Below are 24,946 nucleotides of genomic sequence, written 5' to 3'. Positions count from 1 at the left end.
ATAGCTTGGTATTTGCCCTAGCACAGGAGAGCAAGAAGGAACCTGCAGTTTCAGATGAGTAAGAGCCGCATAGCTCTGTTCAGATAAGTTCCAGGAACCTGCTGAATGGATTATATCCACTTGAGAAACTGGCAACTGAGGAGGATGAAGAACATATCAGCTGTGCAAGGAGTAAGGAGCCCACAGAGGTATCATGTGTCAGCTCTGGGAAAGAAATTTCAGCACAGGATCCCCTCAGTCTAATCAGGGACAATGAAGGAAGCCGCACTGACAGCTGGCTGCAAGGGGCCTTCAGGAATAAAGCTCCTTTTACCTGAGCTTGTACTTGGGCGATCTTAACAAAGAGCAGGATTCACTCAACATCCTGCTTTCCTGCACCCTAAGCAAGCTGCACTCAAAGCCATCTGCCAGCAACAGAGAAGACTGGTTCTGGCACAAAGCAGACCAGTGATCCTGAGCACACCAGGTCACCAGAAATCACCAAAGTCACCTTGTTGAACCATCCAGCATGTTCCTCGTAAAATCAACCCTTTGAAAGGTCACCTTGCCACTGCAAGGCGAGGAAGGCAAATCTCTTTGAGATGTAGGCAACTGCAACAGTTGGTGGTGAAGATGCACACCATCAGGGACTTCTCAGTTTCAAGAAAGCTTCTAGACAGATAAACTGGACAGGAATACTGAAGCTATGCTCTTTGCCTCTTTAAACAGACATAAAGTGCGTACAAAATTTTACTGCTGGAAGTATCAGCTAACAGAGGTAAAGCAGAACTTTGACTATTTATTTATCCCACCGATGTCCCTTTAAACATGCCCCAATGTGGGGATAAGTTACTGCAACACAAAGTGCAGGAAATAGAAGTTGTTCTACAACAATTCATTCAGAATAGCCAAAAATAAATAAAATCACTCAAGCCACACCAGCATGAATCAAGTTTATGCAGGCCAACATTCTGTCAGCGACAACTTACCAACGGGAGATGTAACCCGCTACTACGGACAGCCTTTTATCTGCATTCCAAGAGCCTCTGATTCGATATTAGTCTTCGCCTCATTCTGCTGCTTTATGGCATAACTGACAACCTTACCTCTGATTTATTACATGCTTTCACAGTACTTAACATGGGGGGTAATTTATTTAATTTCTAATGAATCCAAAACGCTTCTAAGATCAGTCTAGTAGTAGCCAAAAATTTATTTTGCAGATACAAATTCATTTATCCTTCCTTTTGTTTAGAAAAACTTCAAAAATCAAGAGAGATTCACGATCAGATAGCACAAAACACCTGGGAAATATTCCGAACAATGCTCTGTGGACTTTGAAAATCCCGAATTCACTGACTAGTTACAGGTTTCATTAAAATGACATCAGAAATGAAAGACAACGAATTCCAACGGTGGTGGCAATCAGTCCATTACTAGGTAAAGCCTGGCTTTCAGGGTAACAGCACAACCAGGTTTAATATTCACAACCAACTCTCCAACTAACGTCCTGCCAAAGAAAGGGAAGTCAAGCAACACTGCAGGTATGACCAGCAGCAGACTAACAGCCGTCCATGCACAAAACTTAGCCACATAAACACAAACACTGAGCACTACTTTTTTTTTTAAAATACAATTCAGAGTACAAATTCCAACAAAGAATCTATAGATTTTACAACACCAGAAGTTTCATGAACTTCTTCTCACAAGTGAGTCTTTCAGTTCAAAGCACGTGCACTGCTCTTCCCATACCAGAATTCTACATAGACTCAAGACTAGCAGTACTACAGTAGCGGTACTACTAAACTATGACTAGAATTAGCTGAGTAATATTTTCAGTTGGTATTCTCACTTAGTCCACAATATTCACATGAGAAACACTCTAAACCAGATATTCTAGCATCAGGTATCCACGTCAAGTCAGCAAAGGACACAAGTAAAATATTAAATTATTAAATAATTGTAATGATATTGTGAAGCCTGGAAGAGTCTGATCAGACTCTAATTGTACAAGTATAAGAAATAATGAGGGAGTAACATGCTAAGTCAAAAAACAGGTTTAATACTTTCTCTTATCATCAGTTTCTCTACTACTGGTGGGAAGAAAACACATTTACAGCAACTAAAACATGACAGCCTGAGGTATATAGGGCAGATAATTCATTTGTAATACAACTAGTAGTAATCAGGATTCAATATAGGTTTTAAATATAGTTTTCTAAGAAATTACTTGACCACTACCAAGAAACATGCCAAAAATATGGAAACATTTATCGAAAGTAAAAAGCCCTCCTTACTGGTTTCCCACCTACAAACCTGAACTTTACTATAAACATTATCAGCTGTCACTTATAACTCCAAGATAAAACCACAGAAACAGATTTCACATACATCGTGATGAGGTTTAGTGTATTTTTTTTTAAAAGAGTATTCCAAGACCCTAGAGATGATTTTAAATTCTTTTTATAAACATTTTCTCGAATTCTGTGAAAAACTGAAATTAAGATATTTTGCAATATAAAGTAAATTTATTTTTTACATTAGAATTTACATTAAATCCTACGTATTTACTAGGATTTTTTCAGCAAGGGCCTGATGAACGTAAAAAAACATACAACAGTAAATATCATGGTTTTCAACTAAGAATTTCAAAGTTCTTCATCAGTGAGGTAACCAATATAAATAGATTTGTACTCTAAATTTGCATTACTCACATCTGATAATGTATCAGAAACGTTTTCTACCAACTAAAGACACAACTTAACTTTTGCTTAGATGAACAAGCCACTCCATCACTGAAGTTTAATTTAGCAGTGATGGCCGAAGGCAGGTAACACCAATACCTAAACTTGCAGAGCTCTTCCTTACCCAGCATTCAGCATATCCTCATGACGAACAGGTGATGAGGCTCAGCAAGCTAAGAGACCACCAAACACATCCCCATCAGCAACTCTACTGGCTTCAAGAACACACAGCAAGGAATCTGCAGCACCAGCGAGCCAGCCTACACGCAACATTTCTAAACGCGTTTTACACCACATACGGAATTGCAGAGTGCAGGAAGGGAAGACAAATTAATGTGACCTCACCTTGCCACACCTCAGAGCCAAACTGTCCAGATTTTAGCACCAATCCCTCAGTTCATGCAGCAGGCTGGATCTCTGAAGCCCATGTATGCCCTGCTAGCTGCTCACGAGGCAGCCAGGAGACTCTACTGTACTACAGGCTATTAATGGCACACGGGGCCCCAGGCACTCTGACACCGACCTGTCTCTGCCACTCACTTGGCAGAAGCCAGGCTCCCGACACCAGCACCTGTAAGCTGAGGGGTAATATACACGGCTAGCACTCTCACCCAGGTGTGGGATCAGAGAGTCTGCAAGTCTAATACAGGGCCATGCTGTACAAAGTATGAACAAAAGGACAGGAAACTATGAAAAGATCGTTTGCCACCAAAATCACCACAGCTGAGACTTCACCTCTCAACAAACAACACACAGTCTCTCCCTTTTACCTGGGCTTTGCTCACGGATTTAGGATTAGGACCTGCTGATAACATAAACGGATCAGGACTTACTGAAGTGCACTCACGGTGAACTATGTGCGTGTGCATACACACACCCACATCTGCATTTATTTGGTTTTTACATTCAGTTCCAGGGAGTCACAAAACGTGTGTAACAGCCAGATGCAATCTAAGTTCCCACTTCATCCTGCTTTCTTAAGATTAGCTGACCCCCAAATAGGACAGCCCAGTCTAAAAATAAGGCTGTTAGCTTAGCTGCAGGCATTCCTTCCAGAGATGGCCAGCCACTGTGTTGGATTTTGAGTCACATACACCCGCACGCTAAAAACTACACTAAGATCACCGTATTCACTGCTGAGCAAATTTCAAACAGCAAACACTCTGGCATCTGGTACCACGGACTGTTTCTGAATCAGTGACATAAAGGTCAGGAAGCCTGTATCCCATTACCAATCCTTTCACTCCTGTCAGAACCAAGAACTGTTAGTATTTTCAATTAAGACTTACACACAACTGTTTCATGTAACAAATGCAAAATGTCCTACTTAACTATTGCTATTCCATACTGACCCTCATAGAAAAAAATCAAAGCAAACCCAGGAAGCTCATAAATACCCATTTTTTTTGTCCAATGATTTGAACTTCAAAGTGTTATTTTCATTGGAAATGATTAGCTGCACCTGCTACAAGGAACTGATAGAAGAAAACAGACCAAGCATTACAAGCAGAGAGCAGGTAGGAAACAATCCTGAAATGCTTTTTTAGTTTTATTTTCCACATTACTACTTATTTCCATTCACAATCATAATTATCACATGTAAACTCACAGGTCCTTATGAGAGTCATGCAAGAACTTCAGCACTGAATCTCCTGCTTTAGGCTTATGAATAAAGCCTAAGGCACTCACATTATTATGCTGCATTCTTCATATGCGTATTCCCAAAGGGCAAAACTTCCGAAAGACAACCTGTACTGATTATGTACATCAGAAATCAATAACCACTGCCTGTGGCATCTGCTTTTTACCAGGCTAAAAGGGTCAAGAAAACGGCTCTTCAATGGCAATGACTAGACATACTTCATGCAACTATGCAAGTTTCAAGAGAGCAGTAACAACCTTAAGATGTCTGATGGTTCCCACTCAATAGGGCTAGATTTAATAAATGCTGTCCATCAAAAGACAGTTGAAGTCTTTACAGAAAAAAATTTCATTCCATTTACTGTAGTGTTTCCTGGTGTAATAATACCTGTGTAAGCTATCCTCTTAATGACAGTTTCCTATTTTACTGTCATGCTAAGAAGACATTCAGAAGGCCTCACAGAGAACTTCTCAAAACCACTAATTAAAAAAAAAAAAAGCCATTATATTTTTATACATAAGTATTTTATTCCACAGAATTGCTCACTGTGCTTCGACATTCTACACGTGAAGAAATACTGTGCACTTCTCTTTCACCCCCATTTTCTTTAGCAGAATTTTGGCTATTCTCTACCTTAAGGCCAGCTTCTAACAGATCTATGGTTAGGCCTGCTACTAGTACAACTGAACCTCCTGAAAGAGGCACCAAGGATGAGCTTTAGAACCTCTAAATTGAAGGTGAAGGGTTTAATTCTACTTTCATTTTAACCGCATTTCATCTTTCTGCATAGTCTGGACAGCTACTGTCTAGAACAGAAAGACTGCAAGGGCATCCAACACGGGAGTTCGCTCTCCAGCACGTGGAAATCCCTACAATGGTAAGTGCAACAGACATTTAGAATTATTCAGATGTCACTGAAGGATTCCACAGAGTAAGCTATCTAGTGTTCAGTTTATGTACTTTGGTGTCATTTTACTGCAAGGCCCAGATTTACATGTAAGCAAATGGCTGAGGGAGATACTGGGCAAAACAGAAGTGTTCGTCTCATTCTCGCCAAGGCCCCCTTCACAGCCGGCAGGACAAAAGGCAATGGGCACACACTGAAACACAGGAGCTTCCATCTGAGCACCAGGAAACATTTAAGTGTGCGGGTGACTGAGAAGGCCTCAACCGTTTTGATCTCACAATCAACATAACCCTAACAGATGCTACTGCTGACTTGTACAGCTTGTCAACTCTGTCCACTCTCCTCCTGTTCCGCAACTCAAACCTCATCTTTTCCGCAAGACCCTAACCACTTTAGAGATGGCACCGATGGGGCTCAAAGACAATGGATGCTCAATATTAAGATGAATACAAAGTCTTCTGAGATGCAGGGAATGGCTAAACATGCTCTGTTGTTTACCGGTTGAGAATTCAGGATAAAATACAACATACTGTCTTGTTCTCCAGACTATATTAGTCATTTAAAGCAAAGTAAAAAAAAAAAAAAAAAAAGGCATAAAATTAGTTTGGAGATTTATAAACAGAAGGTGAAATTTACATCATATTTTTTGTACAGAATAGAAAGAATATCTTGGGGTGTCTATGACCATCTCCATTGACTTATGCATCAAGAACAACACTGATTTTTTACCTATTGTAATAAAAAGCATTGCTTTTCTGATTAATTTGTAGCAATCACAGAATTTCATCTATCATGGTCATACCTCTAACAGCTACTAAAACCCCACTAAAACAGATTTAATCACTGCTGCTACTACAGCTGAATTGCAGATCGTATTAACAACTCATTAAAAAAATCTGTCATGTAATTGTTTACATAATTACTCTTTTTTTTTTTATCTCTGTTGGCATAGCAGGATCCTTCTCATCTCATTTACCAGGAGGTATGCTGTGATAATGAATCTAAATTCAGATTGTTCTGACTGCAAACCTCAAACTTCATCCCCTTATAACCTTACAAATGCTAGTATCAATGCTATCAGTGTCCAAAACAGGACACTTTCTCCATGAGGCTGATACACCTCCTTCCTTTGCTTCCCAAACTTTCAACAGGACGTTTTGTTCCTTAGCTCCAAATGCGGGCATCATCTGCCTACCTCAACAGTAAGACTCACAAAATGGAGCCAAACACACAGATTTCACTACAAAAATAATCCTTTAAAATCACGTTTCTATTTGTTTTATGGAGTTTTGGGGTGGATTTTTACACATTAACAGTGATTATTTTGAGTTGGGACTTTCATTACCATGGGTCCAAGCACTCTAACCTCACCATTCACCATGATGAATGGAATGGCTCCATCGCTGGACCTAACTGCCATTTCACTAACCTGAAAGCCATTAAATGACATTTTTACGTAAAACTTCTGCTCATTAAGCACCATCCACAGGGCCAAACACATGATGGTACTAATCCAAGCCTGACAATTCTCACCGACTTAGAAGGAGACGTCATTATTGCAGATTTCAAATCAGGCTAATTGTAATAAATGCTGTGCAAGCAACTCCTCTCAGTCCAAAGATTTGGTATACTTCCTAATGCTCCTATTTGTCTCACATCCCCCTTAAGCAGAAGAAACAACTAGCTCATACTTTTTGATTTGTCGAAGATCGTAATGCGGACAATGGAAAGCTAAGAAATGCATCTCCAAATACTTGGCTTTCTAATGGACAGGAAAAAAATCAATTCTGTTTTAGGAGTATCCTGTTCTAAATACAAATACTTTTGATGTGGGTTTCTTTATGGTTATTTATAAGCCACCTAAATATGTACCTAGTTCACAGTTTTTTTTATCTACTTATTTTGGTAAAAATTTAAGAGGAATACGTATCAAGGGCATAGTTTACCCCATTAAATTATTTCCTTATATGATTATCTCCTGTTCGACTCTTTTAATAGATAACCAGTTGGAAAAAAAAAAAGCCTAACTCCTGGAGTCAGCTGGTTACAGTCCTTTGACCAATTGCCTTTACATACTGTACAGTCACCAAATGACTTCCAAGCCAAATCCACAGCTGCAAACAGGAAATTCAGAGAAAAAAAAAAAAAGAGAACACTCCCCCCAGCCTCAACTGGGATAATGCATGTGCAATTCCACACCGTGTATGTGGTTAGGCTTAATAGCTAAAGAGAGACCTGAGATTAAGCACTCCCAGAGCACGGCTACCCTGAGTGCTCACAATGCTGGCTGGAAGCAGCCCTCCTGGAAAGGAAGACAGAGGGCTCTTGCCATAAAAAGCGCTGGGATTCTTAAACATCTGAAGCCGGGCTTAGGGGAAATGACTGACGGGCAACAGCTGAGGGTACTCTGCATTGATCCTGCAACATCCTGACATTCCGGGGGGGGTGATGGCGAAGGAAGCATTCTGACGACATAAATAAACTCGAGATCGTTAAAGAATTATTTCCAGATTATGATTGCTGGCTCAGCTCCCCCCATCCCACCCGAAGGCCCTCACTCCTTCCCAAAACCACTCTCACATACCCCCCGTTCCCCCACCCGGGGCCGAGCACCCCCTCCTCAGCCCACCCACCCCCGGCCCCTCTCCCTCAGGCGCCCTCCGCGGCCCCCCCGCCCCCGCCACACCCCGACACCTTCCCCCGCTCTCCCCTTTCCCCCCACCAGCCCCTGCCCCCTCCTTTAGGGCCAGGACTCCCCCCGCCGGCCGCCCCCGGGCCCCTACAGAGCGGGGGAAGCCCCGGGAAGCCGCCGCCCCCCGGCCGCCGGTACCTTGTAGAAGGCCCCGTTGGAGCCGCGCACTTCCACCGTCAGCTCCTCCATGTTGCGAGCGCAAAGGCCGCCGGGACGTGCTTCTAGAAACTGTCACCGCCGGGGGGGGCGCTGCCCGCCCGCCCCGCCCCCGCGCACCGCCGCCGGCCTGCCCCACGCCGAGCCGCGGGGGGGGCCCGCAGCAGCCGAGCGGGGCGTTCCCTGCGGGAAGGGCGGGCGGCTCCTGCCTTTCCCCCCCCCTCCCCCGAGGGAGTGGGAGCGGCCGAGAGCGGCCGCTGCGGGGCCGCCCCCTGAGGCGGCCGGGCTGAGGGGGCCGCGGCCGGGCCCGCCCTGAGGCGCAGGTGGCGCCGCGCCCCGCCCTGCTGCCGCCGCGGGGAAATGGCCGCCGCGCTGCGGGCCTGAGGGAAATGCGGCGTTTTGTTGTCAGGCGTGGTATTTTTATTTTTCTTAAGGCTTCAGGGGACGCCTGCCGCCCCCGCGGTGCACCAGGCGCCCATAAGGGGGTGGACCCCGGCCTCCCCCGCGCTCTGCTGCAGGACAAATAAAAATCAAAAATAAAAACCAAGGGGCTGCCTCCCGGTGCTCCTTCGTGACCCGCACGCCGCAGTCAGGCCTGAGTTTGGCCGTGAGCTCAGTGCTGCACGTCAGCTTAGTCATGCAGAGCTCGGGGAAAGGCCCGCATCCTTGCCAAATGCGTATGGTTTTTACAGCAGTTGTGAATATCGATAGCAGTGCTTTAAAATGGCCTTTTTGCTGGTCATCCCTGTTGGAAGTCAGCCTCAAATAAACACAAGCACAAGATAAATAGTATTTTGCCTGTGAAAAGCATAAATTTCTAGGTACTCTATATTAATCTCCCCCCTGTAGCTTTTTGCCAGCTTTTACCGTGTCTGTCAGGGGTGAGGACTTCAGGTAATACATGACTAGAAATACTGGGCAAGTCAACTGCTGATTAAAGACAACCCAGTGTGCCTCAGTGAGGGAGAGAGATCAAAAGTTTCACAGCATCTGCTAGGCTAGCAGCAATGTCCTGGCTAACCCCACCACGTGCCAGACAGCTGTGGCATCACTCAGGTCGCTCATACTCTGTGGTGGTGTGGTCCGGGGTGTCCCTTGGGGGCAGGGGGATGAGCTGAGAGGGTTGGGCCGGAGGTGGGTAGGTGCAGCTGAAGTCGCAGGCTCTACCTATGTAGAGCTTTGAGTTGCTGTAATGAAGCATGAAGGGAAATGATACACAAATGAGTGCAGAAATAACAAACAAAAAGGTTCTGCTAGTTCCTGACAACACCATGCTTCTTCCACTCTAACTCATATCTTTGTTTGGGTATGAGGTAATGCTATGAAAACAAAACAAAACAAAAACAATATTATCTTGGATATGAGGTAATGCTAAGAAAAAAACCCACAACTGTATTATCTACTCTTCTCCCATTCCATGTGCCTGATTATTCTCATTGTTACATCATATTTCTTCCAAGGAATGTTGAAGAGTACTTTTTATTATAAATATTTGTAACATCTTTAAAAATTACCCACAATTGTTAATGGTGCCTAGACCATGCATAGGTAAGAGAGCCCTTCATGCAAAATGCTAAGTGCCCTCCTTCCTGTGGGTAGAGGGCACTCAGGACTTTCCAGGATAAGCTATGAGAGCTGATAATATGAAGCAAACAGTTGTGCTGCAAAAACTGTATGGCAGAAGTTTTAATTGCCCCAAGACCTCATAGGCTGAGATTGGTTTATTCAGCTTCCAAGAAACAGTCTTTTAATGTCAGCTGTTAAAAAAGGTGTTCAGTTTTGTTTTGTTTTTTTAACAACAACAACAACAAAAAAAATATCCAAGAACTTCCTGAGGTGCTTGGGTGTCCGTATTTGCAAAGCGGGGTACAGTTCTGGTCAGCAATGATAACAAGAACTGGCTTGAGCCAAATGCAATCTGCATCTGAATTTGCCTGATAAAATTTGTTTTTCTGAAAGCGTGCACATGGTAGCAGTTAAAGTGACAGGGTTATTTACAGGTTAATACTGAAGCAGATTGCTACACTTTAGTGAAAATTGGGGTAGAAGAGAGATTATTAGGTTGTGGGCCATAATAGTTTGGAGCACATCAACCAGGTTGTAGACGACAAAGCTATTTTGAGTTCACTTTTCACTTAATATAAATTAGATGTAACTACTAAATTAAATTACTGTATTTACTGAGATATTGAAAGGGAGGACCATTAGCTACTTACAACTTTTTTCACAAGACTACGGAAGGTGATTTTTCTGTTTATTTTCCTTTTTCAACACTTACAATGAAACTGCCACCTATCTTTTATAGAAGAGTTCTCATCAGGAAGCAGTTTTTTTTTTGTCACCTCCCATTGAAATGTCTTGTCCATGATGTTATGAAGAACTCTGTTTGAACCACTCTCTGTTGGAACTATTCTGCAATGTAAGAGCAAGCTTCATCATGCCAAAAGGACAGCAAACAAGGAATAGCAGGATTCCCTGCCTTGGTGGGCATGGCTGGAAAGAGGAGAAAAAGGGTTGGTTTGTTTAAGTGAGCAAAAGAAAGGGTGAAGGATTAGAGGCTGAGGGATGACGACTGTTGTCTTCAAATACATCAAGGCACACAGGGAGGATAACCACCAAAGAGAGACTAAGGCAATACAAGATGGAAAACAAGGCTACCAAAAAGATTCTCAAGCAAGTATAGATTGACCGTTAATAAATTTGGAAATTAGAGGTAAACATGGGAGGATGAGAAAGGTTCTGGAACAGTCTTTCAAAATAAAATAATAAAATTTAAGAAAGCAGCCTAGTTTTAGGATGGAAAAAGCGTTTGTGACAGTGATGTATCATGGGCAATGTAAACTGTAGTTTCATGATAGAAGACTTTGAAAGTATTGATTCCAACAGACAAACAACCAAACAACCCCCTTTCCCATTTCCCCCAAAGGCCATTGTCTAAAGTGCAGGAAATACGATGACAAACTGGAGAGAGTTCAGGAAAAAGACAAAAAACAAACAACAAAAAAAACCACCAACACTACCACCACCACCACCACCACAAACCCCAAGGACTGAAAATACAACTCGCAGTGGAACAGTATTGTAGTAGAGTTTTAATTACTTTCAAAGAATTTTTTTTGGCCACAAGCTGCAAGTACCCAGGTAAGAGGGCAAAGTAATAAAGGGTTCTTTAGAGTCGTGTCACTAGCAATTTTAAAATCACTATTAGCTATGCTCTAGTTCATACAAAAATGAATCCGTGGAAATCCTGTCATCTGTGAAACTAAAGGTCAGAAAGGAATTGTCATTCTGGGACCTTCTGACATGAGAATGTTACATGTTCATCTTACCCAAAAGCAGAAAAATTGTAGCCATGTTCAGTGACCCTGGCAAGATTGAGACATCTATGAAATCAACAACATAACATCTCAGAATAGTGATCTTTTAAACTAAGATTATATTTACTTACAAAGAAATATGCAAATTGATAGCCCTCTTGAACTACTAGTAGGCTGATGGTTAAATTTTGTAATTGTTTTTTGTAGATTCAACTAATCAGTTATTTCTGTGCCAATTAACTATAGTGTCTTTGCTGTTAGGAAAACAAGGGGGTATTGCCGTGTTTTTCTGCACGTATTCCTTACCTCCAGTAAAATAAACCCCCCTAAAGCATGCCTTTCTAGCAAATTTTGTGAAAGATAGGCAAAAATCAAGGTCAAATAAATTCAGACTTGTACCTTTACTTACAAACCCTCAGTATAGAACCTGGGTTCTGCATTCTATTCAATGAGGGAAAATGCTGACACTTAGAAACTTTTGCCATAAAAACATAAAATAATGATAAAAAAAATCATCTAGCTTCAAATTTAAGTGGATAAAAAGCTCTGGTTCAGTTACTCTTTCTGAAATTTTGGCAGAAGGGTGATACCTATGAGGGACATAGAGACTTCCAGAGACTTCCAGCCTTAGCAGAAGCTTAGGCAGCTGGCAGCACTTAGATCCTCTGTAAACTACCTCAGTGGAGACAAGCAACCCAAATGAGTATTTGAAGGATATTATAAGGTAAGATCATATTGGCTTCTTACATTTTACCAAATGACAAAACTACATTACAACTCAGAAAAAGTCTTGGAGAAGTTCTTCTGAAAAATGATATGCTTCCAAGTGTGGGGGGTTTATGATTTCCTTGTTCCACGTAATGTTCTTGGGTATCATAAGTAAATTTGGGAGACATGTAAATTCAGCTCCTCTAGACCCACGCAATTACATCAGAGGATCTAATATTTTACGGCACGAAGCTTGTGCACATTGTCTCAACACAGATTATCCTATTGGGCTGCAGCTATATAAGGGGCCAGTGGTTTGCTATAAAAATTGAAAGAAAACAGAGAAAAAACTTGTGTTTTGTTTGCTTTTGTCCTTCTCTGTGATTTTTGCACTATTTGAATTATTGAGCTGAAGAGGGATCTCTACCAATTTTCAGCAGCCTTTTACAAATGCATTCCTGACCTTTGCAAATGAATGAATATTTGTCTGGAGGTTAGCTGGACTGCATGTGCCATGCCCAGATACATCTGCAAGTACTGTAAGGAGACACCGCTTCTGAAAATAGGATCCACAAAAGGTGTTGCTAAGTGAGTGTATGTAAAAACATTTTTGTGTAGCGCAGTTTTAAAAGCTCTGTCTGGTATGGAAATCAGAGAAAGGAGAAATAACAAGTGTTCCTATTGTTGTAAATAAGCACTCATACTTACCTTGAAAGGGAGAATTTTTGGAGCTAGTTTATTTTGTGTGTTTTGCAACTGATAGCACTCACATTTATCTTTCTGTGTCTAGACACAGTGAAAAGAAAATGTCCCACAGATATAGCATTTAAAACCCCCCATGTTTAGTAGGATGAAACATGTTAATAATTCACAGGATGCAGTGGGTATTTACTGTTACACTCTGCTTTGTCACTGCAGTCTAAAAAAAAAAAAGAAAAAAAGAAAAGTCACCAAACTAATTAAATTATATAAGGAAGACATCAAGAAACAATGCTAAAAGGAAATCATTTTTGACTGCAGTCTGTATTTATGATGAAGTAATGATGAGTAAATATGACTCAGGTTTCATTTGTTCAAAATCTACAAGATAATATGCATGCTCAGCAAAATAAATATATAAATCCAGGCAACAGTACTATGTGAAAAGTAATTTTACACTGAGTTACAACATATGAACCTTGTTTTTTTCACACTGGATGAGCGTCTGTCTTACCATTACTTGGCTGGTCTTCATATTTTTGTTCAGTAGCAGCACAGGAAAGTAAGCAAAATAGAACTAAAAGTTTGTTGTGATTTTAAAAGCAAAGAGAAGCACTAGACAATGCCTGCTGTAAGCACAATGTTCATCCTGGCACAGTGCAAAGAAAATGCAAAATCACTTCACTGAAATTTTAATGAACTCAGATGAGAACAGTGCTGTTTAATGGACTTTATGCGGTGGTCTGAAGCTCATCCATTCACAGAGCAACTTTTCATGGGGTTGGCTTGGTTTGGTAATTTTCATTATCACTTGGATTCTGCTGCTTTTGAATGCTAGTCTGAATGCAACTGATCAAAAATAACCTAGCTTGTGCTTGACTTTGTTCCAAGCCATGAAGTGAAGTGCACTGAGTACCAGAGAGGTACCACTGTAATCATGTGAGGTCACGGTGAAGTAATGGTGTGGACAGGCCTGTCATATTGAGCTTTCATATTATGAGCTTTAGATAGCCAGTCCTGGAAGTTCTGATCTCCAAGTGTTAAGCATTTTATTCTCCCTATCACTGTAGTTACCCACATGAACACAAATGAAATCATTTTTGTCTCCTGAGTACTTTCAATAGAAACTGGGAAAGGAAAACACTTTATTTTACTCTACTCTTGGTACAATTTTGTTTCTTTAACCTCAGACAAGACTGCTGCTAGACTACCTCTGTTTTGACTTGACATGAGGACCAGCTTTGAGTTTAGTGTCAGTGTTGTGTAGATAGAGGTCTGCATTCTGGTGCTGGACTGGACTAGAACAGGCTTTCAGGTAATGTAACTTTAGGTTACATCACTTACTACCTGTGTCTTTCAAACATCAAAATAGGCACGTTTGATCTCTTGTTCTGAGTATTAGTATTTAATTTCTTAAAGTCAGTGCCTACACTAACAAGAAGGCAATGAAGTCCTGAGCAAGCTTTGCATGAGGCAGTGGACACTAAGCATGTTGTTATCATAATAATCATAAAATATATGATCTGAGGTATAAGAACTTAATGCCACAGGACACCAAAAAAGGAAACACCCGCGTTCAGACAAAGCTGTACCTTGTCCTGTAGGATTAGTTGATGTAATCTAAATCACAAAATAATTCATTTTAACAACTGACTGGTTCGCAACTCAAAGTACTCTGGCTCTTGAGAGTTCCAGAAGCAGATTTCTGTCTTTCCATGCTTTAATTTTTGAAGGCCCCAGCACATACAAGTACATAGACAGGTACTTTATTTAGTATCTGTTTCACTTCCCATAAATACCTTTATGCTAACAGAGCTACAGAGAGTGTGAGAATGCCACTTTAGATTTTAACCCAGTGAACCTTGCATACCAATAGCAATCACAATAATACAAAGCCTTTTTCTGTATAAAATATTGTGCTTATCCAAATCAGATTGCAGGAATGGAAATGTTGACAAAATTCACAAGTTCCACTGTATGGAACCATTTTGAACAACTTTTAATTGACATGACAAATGTTTTAAGAACTGAACATTTTCATCATTAAAGGGCATTTTATTTAAATTGAAATATGTTTTCTAAATGCATAACAATGAAGCCTGATGTCTTAGCTACCCATACTTGTACCCCTGAGAAAAGAAAGTCTCATATACCCTAAATTCCACATTCTGGAGCAATTTAGGTCTCCTTAAAGATCACAGTTTGAACTACAAATGCAATAAGGGCTGCATCCTGCTGTAACTGAAATCCTTCCTAAGTCTACTTCTGCTTTTCAATCTCTCTAATTTTTCATTAGATCAAGAGTCACACATTTTTGTTGGCAGTAAAGAAATTCCAATTTGAACTGCCTTCTGTCTTCAATAGGAATTCTCCCAAAGTACAGAAATAAAAATGTAAAACTTTGCTGTGTTTCATTACTTTCATTCTTTTGAAAATTGCTTCTCTGAAAGCTCTGTGTGAAATTATTAGAAGACAGGTTTTGAAATGCTTGTGAAAGTAGATGCATATATGGGACTCAAAGGGCCTTATTTAAAAAAGAAATTTGCCAGTTACCCAGATCTCTGGTTGGTTATGCCCATTCAAGAATACAGAATCCATCATTCGTATGATTATTTTTACATCTGAACTTTTTTTATACTAGATAGACTTGAAACTTTCAGGGTCATTTGCCCAGCATGTAGTTGAATGTCCTGTGCTATAGATTCCAATTAGCAAGACCATGTTCAATGGTCCTACACCACCAATGCTGTCTAACTGCTTTCCACTTGGCTTTATATGTTTCTTCTTTGTTGCAGCTGCAACCAGGTCTATCTATCCTTTGATAGAAAAATTTCAATTACCCCAGGGAGAAGCTTTTAGCTTTATTAAGCATTGAAGTCTACACATTTGTTCTTCTGTTGAAGAGCAGTTCAAAAGGAGACTTTCTGAGGAAGTAATCTGAAAAATTAGGATAAATCTTGTGGACTTTCATTGCTAATGTTTTTTTCCTGTAATCTGAGCCTAAGAATCTGCCAACTCAATGTACAGTTAAGCATTCCTTTAACACTTTTAGCCTCTGACAGATGTTTCTTATACTTTACAACTAAATGGCTTTTCAGTGGTTTTTGAGACTGCTGTGCTCTCAGCATAAAATTGATGTCACAGGAGGCTGGATAGCTACACTCTAGCCTTGACAGATAGTGACAGAAAACTGTTCCCATCTGGTAGCTTCATATTGGCCTTCTGAGTAAACTAATGGTTTCCTTTCTTAGATGATGGGTGTCAACTCATCATCTCCTTGTTACCAAGAGTAACTTTAGTTATCCAAGAAAAAGCAAGGATTGCATACACCAGATCTCTAATCTGCCCTCACTTTGTTGTGGTTGGCCTCTCAGGGTCATGAGGTGGTCAAGTATCATGGAAGAAAGCTAGTAATAACACTGTTGTAAGTCACATCTCTTTTGTAGATAAAAAAGGAGCTTCTTTTCCTAATGCTGTCAATCTTGTATTTTACTTCATTGGTGGGTTCATTTACGCAAGTAAATAAGGCTGTCATTTACGCTTTCTAATGTTTGAAAATTCCACAAAAGTTTCACGTCAGTGGTTTGAAATGGAATCTTTCATTATTGTCTCTATCTCGCAAATTAATTTATTACTCTATTTGAAGTCCTAAATGCCTCTTGAGAGAGCTGAATATACAGTCTAACAATCTACCCATAAAGAGCAAACACGAGTTACACATTTAAAGAAGATAATCTTGCAGTTGTATGGAAATCCTGTCACTCTTGCTTTTCTGTTTAAGCTTCACATAATAAAGCCTTTCTTTTTGCTTTCAGAAAAGTTTTGTTTCTTCCTCACTCATCCCTCTTCTGTGTGGCAGAGAAAAGTGACACATTAAATTGAGTCTGTGAAAAGGGCACACAGCTAAATAAGATTAATATCACCGAACTAGAGAAACACTAGAGTTCTTGGGTGGAAAATATTTTCCTAGGAATTTTCAGTAAAGAGTGAGGAGGAAACGAATAACTGTGGATACAGTCTTCCAAACCCACAGTCCCCCATCTGAAGCTGCTGCATGCCTTTTTTTTTTTTTAAACACTATTAATAACAGCCACTATCAGTTTTAAACAGACAGTAGAATTTACATAAGCAAAGCTCACCTGGCTAATTACTGCCCTGTATATGTACATATTATAATCGGCTATTAACACACAAGATTATATTGTGATAATACATCAAAGTACTACGACTGGGGATTTTGAATGAATTACTACTCATCATTCTTGTGCATCCCTCATATGGCCAATATGCCATCTACATCTCTCTTAGAGACACATATCTTCTACCATCATTCTAGACAGAGGCATTGCACTTTTTCATAGTAACTCAACTAACAGCAAATACTCCCACTAAAACTAAAATAAAAAATAAAAAAAGAGAAAAGAAAATCCCTGAACGGCTTGCTGTCTCTTAGGAGAACGCTATTTCATGATGCAATAAAAATAAATAAATAATAATAATAAAACAGAGGAAAAATAATTAAGATTACAGAAATTAATTATATATCAAAGTCCACAGATGGACTCCTGTTGACATCAAAGCTTCGGCTTCTCTTTGATAATGAGATTACACGATACTTGAATTTCTACACATGCTTCTCTGCAGAGTAGACTTATTACCACTGTCTGTCAATGAGTCTGCACAAAATTCGATCAGTTTAAAAGCAAAGGTTTTGGTTTTTATACTACCGGGTTTGGAAAGCCTGCAACCCTGCAGTCTGCTGGCACCATAACCCAGCAACTGAAACTGTAGTTAAAGCTTGCGTTTCCACTGTTTCATCATGTTATACATGCATAATGTTTTAGGCTTTCACTTCCAGTCAGTCAAGACCTCTGGATTTAAAATTTCGGTTTGTACTGAATGAATCTGGATAGATGATACATGTGTACACATGTAACTACATGGAACTTAGAAAGCAATTCTGTTGACAGGACAAAAAAAAAAAAAAAGGAGGAAAAAATGCTGTCTTACTCTCTCACCCAGGTCTGGAAAAATTAGCTAAAGTAAAATGCAGTTAAAAGATGGTAGATAAGATTGAACATAATGAAAGAGTTAACTTCTTTATGGAAAAAAAGCATGCACCTGCCTACTCCTTATCAGAATAGAAATAGTATCATAAAACAAATACCAAATCTTGCTTTGATACTCTCCATTTTCTCAAAAGCCTGGGAATATAGTCTGGTGACCTTTTGACATGTAACCTTTTAAGAGAAGATTGGGTATGCTGTAAGGGAGTGCAGTCCTTTTCGAGCTGTATTGGGCTGAGGTGCCAAGTCACTGTTCTAAAGTTCAAGGTACACGTTGCTGAATCCGTCATTGCTAATACTGATGCATACAGCATGAAGATGGAGAAAGTGCTGGAGGAAAGTCTAGCAGGTGGCAGACAGAGAGACATTTATATTAAGACTTATGCTGAATTGTTAATTTTTAGTTATCAGCAAAGCCAAACTAAGAAACTGCGTGCTCAGCTGAGAGCATTACTGGTGCAGCTTGTTCATGCTTCAAAGATAATGCTTGCTTTCAGTATGAAATGCTGAGGTTTTTTTTTTTTTCCTCCTAGGTTTGAGCTCCTTGGTTCAAAATATATTGCTCAAAGTCGGTTACTAAATAAGCAACATTTTGTCCTCATCCCTGTCCAGACTTTTTGCCTACTTCCTCCTCTCATGTAGCAGCCTCCTACAGAAGTTAGGTCTAGCAGCAGGTACTTCCAGAGGCTGTGAAAGCTAATTGAGAGGTAAAGAGGATAACTGCTTACACAGTGGAGTTGATGGTAGATTGTTTAGAAGATGAGTTGACAAGGGAAGACCGACTGACTACCTGGACTTCTGTAAGGTCTGCAACACGGTCCCACATGACATCATGATATCCAATCTGAAGAGTTGAAGGGTGGATCGAGGACTTGGATAAGGAATTCATTTGAAGGCTGCACCCAGGGAGTTGTGGTCAATGGCTCCATGTCCAGCTGGAGTATGGTGATGAGTGGTGTCCCTCAGGGGTCTGCCCTGGGACCAGCACAGGCAATGGGATCAAGTGCACCCTCAGCAAGTTTGCTGACAACACCAAGAGAAGGAAGGGATGCCAGTCAAAGGGACCTGGCCAACCTTGAGAAGTGGGCTCATGTGAACCTGCTGAGGTTCAACAAGACCAAGTGCAAGGTGCTGCACCTGGCATGGGGCAATCCCAGACACGAGCTGAGAGCAGCCCAGTCGAGAAGGACTTTGGGGTTCTAGTGGATGAAAAGCTTGACATGAGGTCACTCAACAGAGCTGCTGCCTGTTGAAGCGGTGAAAGTGGATTTGACTGCTGTATGAAAGAGGGTGACAGCTGCTTGCTGGAAGAGGGAACACCATCAGCGGCTGCTGTAGACAGGAGGAGGAGCTGTGGGTTACAGGGCTTTGTAAAGCAGAGATCCAACTCTCACAGCTAACAAGGCTGTACATCTCTGGTTTGCATTACCACAGTGACAGTAAAAAACAGGTGAAGTCACCTTCAAATGAGCTGAATGCCTCAGCTACATCAGAAATTTCACACTGATCAGTATGTAAGATTATTTGGGTACAGTGCTTTCATCTGAATGGTGCTTTCTCTTCTGTGTACAATGATTTATAATTTTGAGCAACTTTTGTTTCATGGACTTCACATTAAAGAACCTGTCATAATTTTCCATACCGGGGAACCGTTTATATTACCTACATGGAAGTCCCCCTCATTACACAACCTCCACATTCTATTAAGCAAAGATCTTTTTATTAATCAAATATTAGTTGGAGAATTGCCCTGCTGTTAGCAATATTTCCAGAGCAACAAGCTTAGAGAATGTCCATTGGAGGCCAATCAAAGTGCTGGTGAATCACTTTCTTTAGGATTTATGACTAACCAGTTTAGCCTACAGGGTAAGACTGCGAATGGGGGTACCTCTATGTTTGAGCCCACAGGAATGATCTGCAAAGCATAAGGGAAAAAAAAAAAAAAAAGTTTTCCAACACTGCTGGAGAAAACTTCAAAGAAGCCAGCTTGTGCTGCAAGGCTTCTGTGACAATCTCAGTAAGTGCTTTTCAACATCTTCAGTCATTGTCTCATTTCAGTACATTAGGACACCTCTATGCTTGATCATTATAGTAGTTCACAAAGCAAGGAGTAATTTATGTCTCTCTGGCTAACGACAGTTCCTCACAGGCTGAGAGGACCACTTCAATGAAGTGGCATTGTATCAGAGAGCTGGGCACTCGTGCACAGCAAATGTTTATGTCTTAATGCATTTTTTGCTCTCAAAAGAAAACATACATTTTATAGCCTTCTTGTATCAACTCTCTTCCTGCATTACTCCACTTCAAGATACTTTCCAGAACATGTCTTCAGTCCTTTCTACGTAAAACTAAACAGGAGGTCAGACAGTATACAAGTATATTATAGTCTCGGGCACAGGAACTTCCCTCTAAAAAAATATTCAAAAAGTTAGTGCAATAAAACAGGAAACAGACAAAACAATAAGCCGATTAGCCTCTTGCAGTATGTAGCTGCTATTCAACTGGCAAATTAAATGGTGGGTAGAAAATAACACTACTACTATTACTATATGGATATTACTATGGAGAAGGCAGCAGCAGTCCTTGCCCTCATCCCATCAGCAACATTAGCTGGCACCAGCTAATGGGTTGTCTACCATCAAGAGTTGTCCAAGCCTTTAAAGAATCTATTCAAAGCAGAGAAAGAACAGAGATGTTACCCAGGTGAAGGATGCAACGCCCTTTCTTTCACTGTGCTTTTTCATCCCACCGGTAGAACGGCTTTGTCTGTGAACCTGGCTACAGCGTGGAGGGAGTAAAAGAGAGAATGCACATATACATTTTGCAAAATTAACACCGCAGTGTTAAGTTCAATGGGAATCTCATTTTAATAGGAAAAAAACCCACTATATCCATGGGATCACTGTCTCCCTGGAACAGCTCCCCCAGCAGGTACTTGTACCTACAGGACAAGTGGCTAAGCAGTGCCTAATCCTCAGAAGGCTCTGATCTCATGGACTACACCGATTTGCAGCCATGAAGTTATACAGGACCTCAAAAGACATTAAGCGTCACAGTCCAAGTGGCACCTGGTATTCACCAGAAAATAGAAGCCTCAGCACATCTAACTGCAGAGCTTCAGAGCAGTCTCTGCAGCCCTGGGCATGGGCTTCTTTTTGCATTGTGAAGAAAGCCTGGTAATGAGAAGCACAGTGCCAACACCACCACTTGGTTCTAGGATTACTTCACCTTGTATTCCAAGAGACTATAAAGCCAGAGAACAGAAGAGCTGCAATTTTTTTTTGCAGGCTTCAATATGTTTTCCTTTATCTACCTTTATCCCTGCTTTTCCTTGGTGAGGAACATCCAAAATATTTCTAATTTAATTTTAGGATTTGAAATGCAGTTAGGCCTGTTTGTTATAAGCACCTGTAGTTTATCTGGGAAAAGTGCCAAAAAAACCACTTTATAATAGTTTCAAGTAGTCTAAAGCAATAGTCTGATAAGCTTACTTTTGAGAAAAGGAACGTATTAGCCACCACAAAAGAAACGAAATGAAAGGAGACTATATTTTTCTCCAAAAGTTTTGTTCAGGTGCTGCTTTTTTTTTTTTTTTCTCCATTTCTCTGTTAAAATATTAACCATTTCTGAGTTACAGATTCGGCAGATGAAATTGTTCAGGGTTTATAATCAGAGAGCACATAATGAATTTTGCAGGGTTTACAGTCACTGTGGTACTGGTGATTGTATGATTTAATTCCACGATTTAATTACAATCCAATATCTCAATAGCTAACAAACATCTATTTAATATAACAAAATACTTCAGTTAGTATTCATTCAGTAAGTTTACTGCCTTAGCTTTCACTTTAGCTTAATACTAGTTATACCAGATCAATTTTCCTTCTTCTTTCTGTTTTTTTAAGAGACTTAATATTAATGACAAAATAATAACTAATGATTTTTTTTTCCAATTAGCAGCATAGATCAAAAACCTTTCCTGATTGATAAACTATTAAGTGCTCAAAGAAAACAAACAAACAACAACAACAACAAAAAAACAACTGATGGGACCCCAATTAGTGTTTGGGTCTCTCATATTTCCTACTCACCCCGATCGCATTTGGTCATCTCACTCAGCATACAAATTTGTACATTTGAACAATGCACACTCCCAAAGGATGTCAATGGAATCATCTCCATAATATGACCCTGTTATGGCACTGGGCAACAATCTTTGTTTGACACAATCCGCTCCTAACACAATTAAAACTGGACCAGACGATACTCTAATTAATCCTCGGGAAGCTTCTGTGACTGAGGCTAATACTCCAGCCAGCTGGAGAAAGTGTCCCATTTTGTTTAAGTCTATCCTCTGCCTCAGCAGTAAATTGTATTTTTCCTGCATTTGAAGAGAATCCCTTCATACACCGGATTTGCCTTAGTATTTGGCGCTTACATTTGGTGATGCATTACACTGCCTATCATGCAATCTCTGGGGGATACTTGGTTATTTGGTCATAATAGCATTAAAATACATAGGGTAGACACCCACAACAATATGAACAACAAACTTGCTATACTTAAATCATTCCCTGTAGAATTTAGCACAACCTCACCTGGCAGGAACATGAAACTATTCCTGGGTTGCTTAAGTTTTTCATCCACTCTCTCTCAGGAGAGGAAAAAGCAGTGGAGCTGAGATTATGTAGTTCTACCACCAATCCCTCCCACTTCTACCTCCGGATCAGCCTTCTGTTGAGCTGGCACCTACAATGCTTTCTACTTAAACTATATTCAAAATGGGTTTTACCAAAACTTTGTATAATCTACAGTAAATGTTTTATTTTTTGCCTCAAAGTTCTTTGACCCATACCAAAATATATGAAGTCCTTCTGAACTGTTACATACAAAACCTTCCAATTTTAAAGACTGAATATCTGCTATGATTACTGTTACTCTCTTCTCTTGCAAAAAATAAATAAATGTAATCCTCTTAACAAAAAAAAGCAAGATCCTTGACAGATATTCACAGGTGGAAATATTTAAGGATCAGTTTACTGCACCTGGCTGGAGGGGCGGTGTCATTTACATTTTCTGCATATCAGTTTCTCATTAGCAAAAATGTACTAAGAGTGATAAAAATGTAGCCTTACTTCACAAGTGATGCATCTCTAATGGTACCTGATATTTCACAATTGTTGTTTGTTAGTTTCTTCTCCTTCTTCTTTTGTAGTGCAAAAATGCCTACAGGAAATATGCATTTCATCCTCTCCAACTTTAATCTCCACAAACTTGTACAGGATGGATATTTGAATTTAGCATGAATATAATGAATCTCGTTTCTCTGTATTTTGTGGTGCTGCTGCCATCTAGAGTATGAAAGTAATACTGTGTCAAGAAATAGCAGCAGCAGTATTTAATTAATGGATTTTGTATTAACAGTGAGCAAGTATAATCATAATCATACATTTTCTCTATTTTGTTCCACTGCTGCCACCTAGAGTTAAAAAAAATGTACGTTATTTTTCTAACTACAGATATTTAATTAGTGGCTATTTATATTTGTGGGCAATATCTTAATTTTCCATAATTTTCTCATTGCTTTGGCTTGTCTCTTTGTCCTGAATGTCAGTATTGCCCAAGTATTACATGTAATACTCCCTTTTAAAAGGCTTATGAAAGTAGTTAAGCCAAGTCTTTAATTTGTTGTGATTTTAGGCTTTTAAAGGTAATCTTTAAAGAAGACTGTAGTCTTCTGTATATAGAAAATATCCCAGCTCAACCTGACATTTTTTGTCCTGGTCAGAAGACACCATTCATCATGAAAACTGGATTTAATATTCATATAAGAACCCCTGATCAGAACTAATAGGGAAAAAAATAGGCTGTCATTGTCATTACTGACAGTCACTGTTACTCGTGTTAAAAATAAAACAATAAAATAAAATAAAATGAATAAAATAAAATAAAAATTCTGTGCAACTTGTGTGTGTGTGTGTGACACAGCAAACAACACACATGCCTTAGAACTGTAAAACAATCAATAAAAGAAAATAATGAATAATAGGTTACCAAATCTGCAGTCACTAGCGCATGTGACCTCCTTGTATATTTGAAGGTTCAAAAGAAGTATCCTTTGATGCCTAGTAGGTAACTACAGAAATTCCTGGAAGAAATCCTAGGCATTCTTGTTCTTTTAGCCTATTTAATTTTTAGACAGCTTTGGATGACTGCACTGGAGGTAACAGCAACCCTCCAAGATCAAACATCCACCAACTCTTTACCTGGATTGTTCCTTCCTCTTTGCTGATGTAATCACTTTCATTATCCCTCTTCAGGTGGCCTCGACAGCTTACTTTGTTGGGAATCCTTAGCTTGTCATGTCTAGTGGAAACAGTGGCACTTTCTGTATCTTTGTTTGACAGCTCTATTACAGTGCCTCAAAACTCAGGAATTAAATACATAGGCCTCCTCAATATCTCTAATGGTGAATTTCATAAAAAAAAAATAAAATAAAACCTTTTCTTGGATATTGATCACAGAACTTTCTCCAGCTGGCTGTTCTTGGTTCCTAGCTCGTCTAGCTGTGCCCCTTGCCTTCTTTCACCTACCTGTGAAGTAAAGCCAATGTCCTGGTTTTGTCTTTTCAAACTGTCTTTATGAAACCAGCCCTAGCTCCTGTCACAATGGCTTCACCTTCACAGCAACATGAAAGCCACACCTGCTTCTGTATACCCTGCAAATAGCTCGCCCCAGGAAGGCCTCTGCAGATAACACAGGTAGTCAAATGAAGCAAGGTTTTATTCTCAGGGTGGTGGCGTTTGTCTTTTTGGTTGGAACGTGGAAACTTTAGAATAATACATCCAATCAGTTCTACAATTTCTCAAAGAATGCCCTAGGCATAAATGCATAGCTATTTACAGATTTAGGTAGAATCGAATTAAAAAGAAAGCTAAACAGGGAATATAGGGAGCTCCAGATACAGAGCTGGCAGAACCAGAAGCTTCAGTACGTTCTGTAATTGTCTGCAGATCAAAGCTATTAACAGCATGCG

General features: G+C 40.1%; 1 protein-coding gene and 2 long non-coding RNA genes across 6 annotated transcripts in view; 1 reads left to right on the top strand and 2 right to left on the bottom strand.

Annotated features, from left to right (window-relative positions):
* Nucleotides 1–8,232, bottom strand: part of FXR1 (FMR1 autosomal homolog 1) — a 29,025-nt gene extending 20,793 nt beyond the window's left edge. For 2 of the 4 annotated variants that reach the window (XM_080604598.1, XM_080604601.1), the window contains exon 1: nucleotides 8,103–8,228. In XM_080604598.1, coding sequence (XP_080460724.1) covers nucleotides 8,103–8,153 — 51 coding nt within the window. In that variant the 5' untranslated portion in view covers nucleotides 8,154–8,228. Of the gene's footprint in view, nucleotides 1–8,102 lie in introns of all 4 variants that reach the window. The other 2 variants (XM_080604599.1, XM_080604600.1) reach the window with 2 other exon arrangements.
* A 137-nt stretch (nucleotides 8,233–8,369) lies between these two features.
* Nucleotides 8,370–23,864, top strand: LOC308199869. The gene is made up of 2 exons (XR_013955062.1): nucleotides 8,370–12,161; nucleotides 18,444–23,864. It is a non-coding gene; the product is annotated as an uncharacterized lncRNA (long non-coding RNA).
* On the bottom strand, nucleotides 19,713–24,707 carry LOC308199867. Its single transcript, XR_013955060.1, has 2 exons — nucleotides 20,610–24,707; nucleotides 19,713–20,318 (listed from the first exon to the last, which is right to left on the bottom strand). It is a non-coding gene; the product is annotated as an uncharacterized lncRNA (long non-coding RNA).
* Nucleotides 24,708–24,946: the final 239 nt, after the last annotated feature.

Source organism: Anser brachyrhynchus (assembly GCF_964034855.1).
Source record: "Anser brachyrhynchus genome assembly, chromosome: 9".
NCBI classification, from domain to species: domain Eukaryota; kingdom Metazoa; phylum Chordata; class Aves; order Anseriformes; family Anatidae; genus Anser; species Anser brachyrhynchus.
This window is presented reverse-complemented; position numbering and strand designations above follow the sequence as displayed.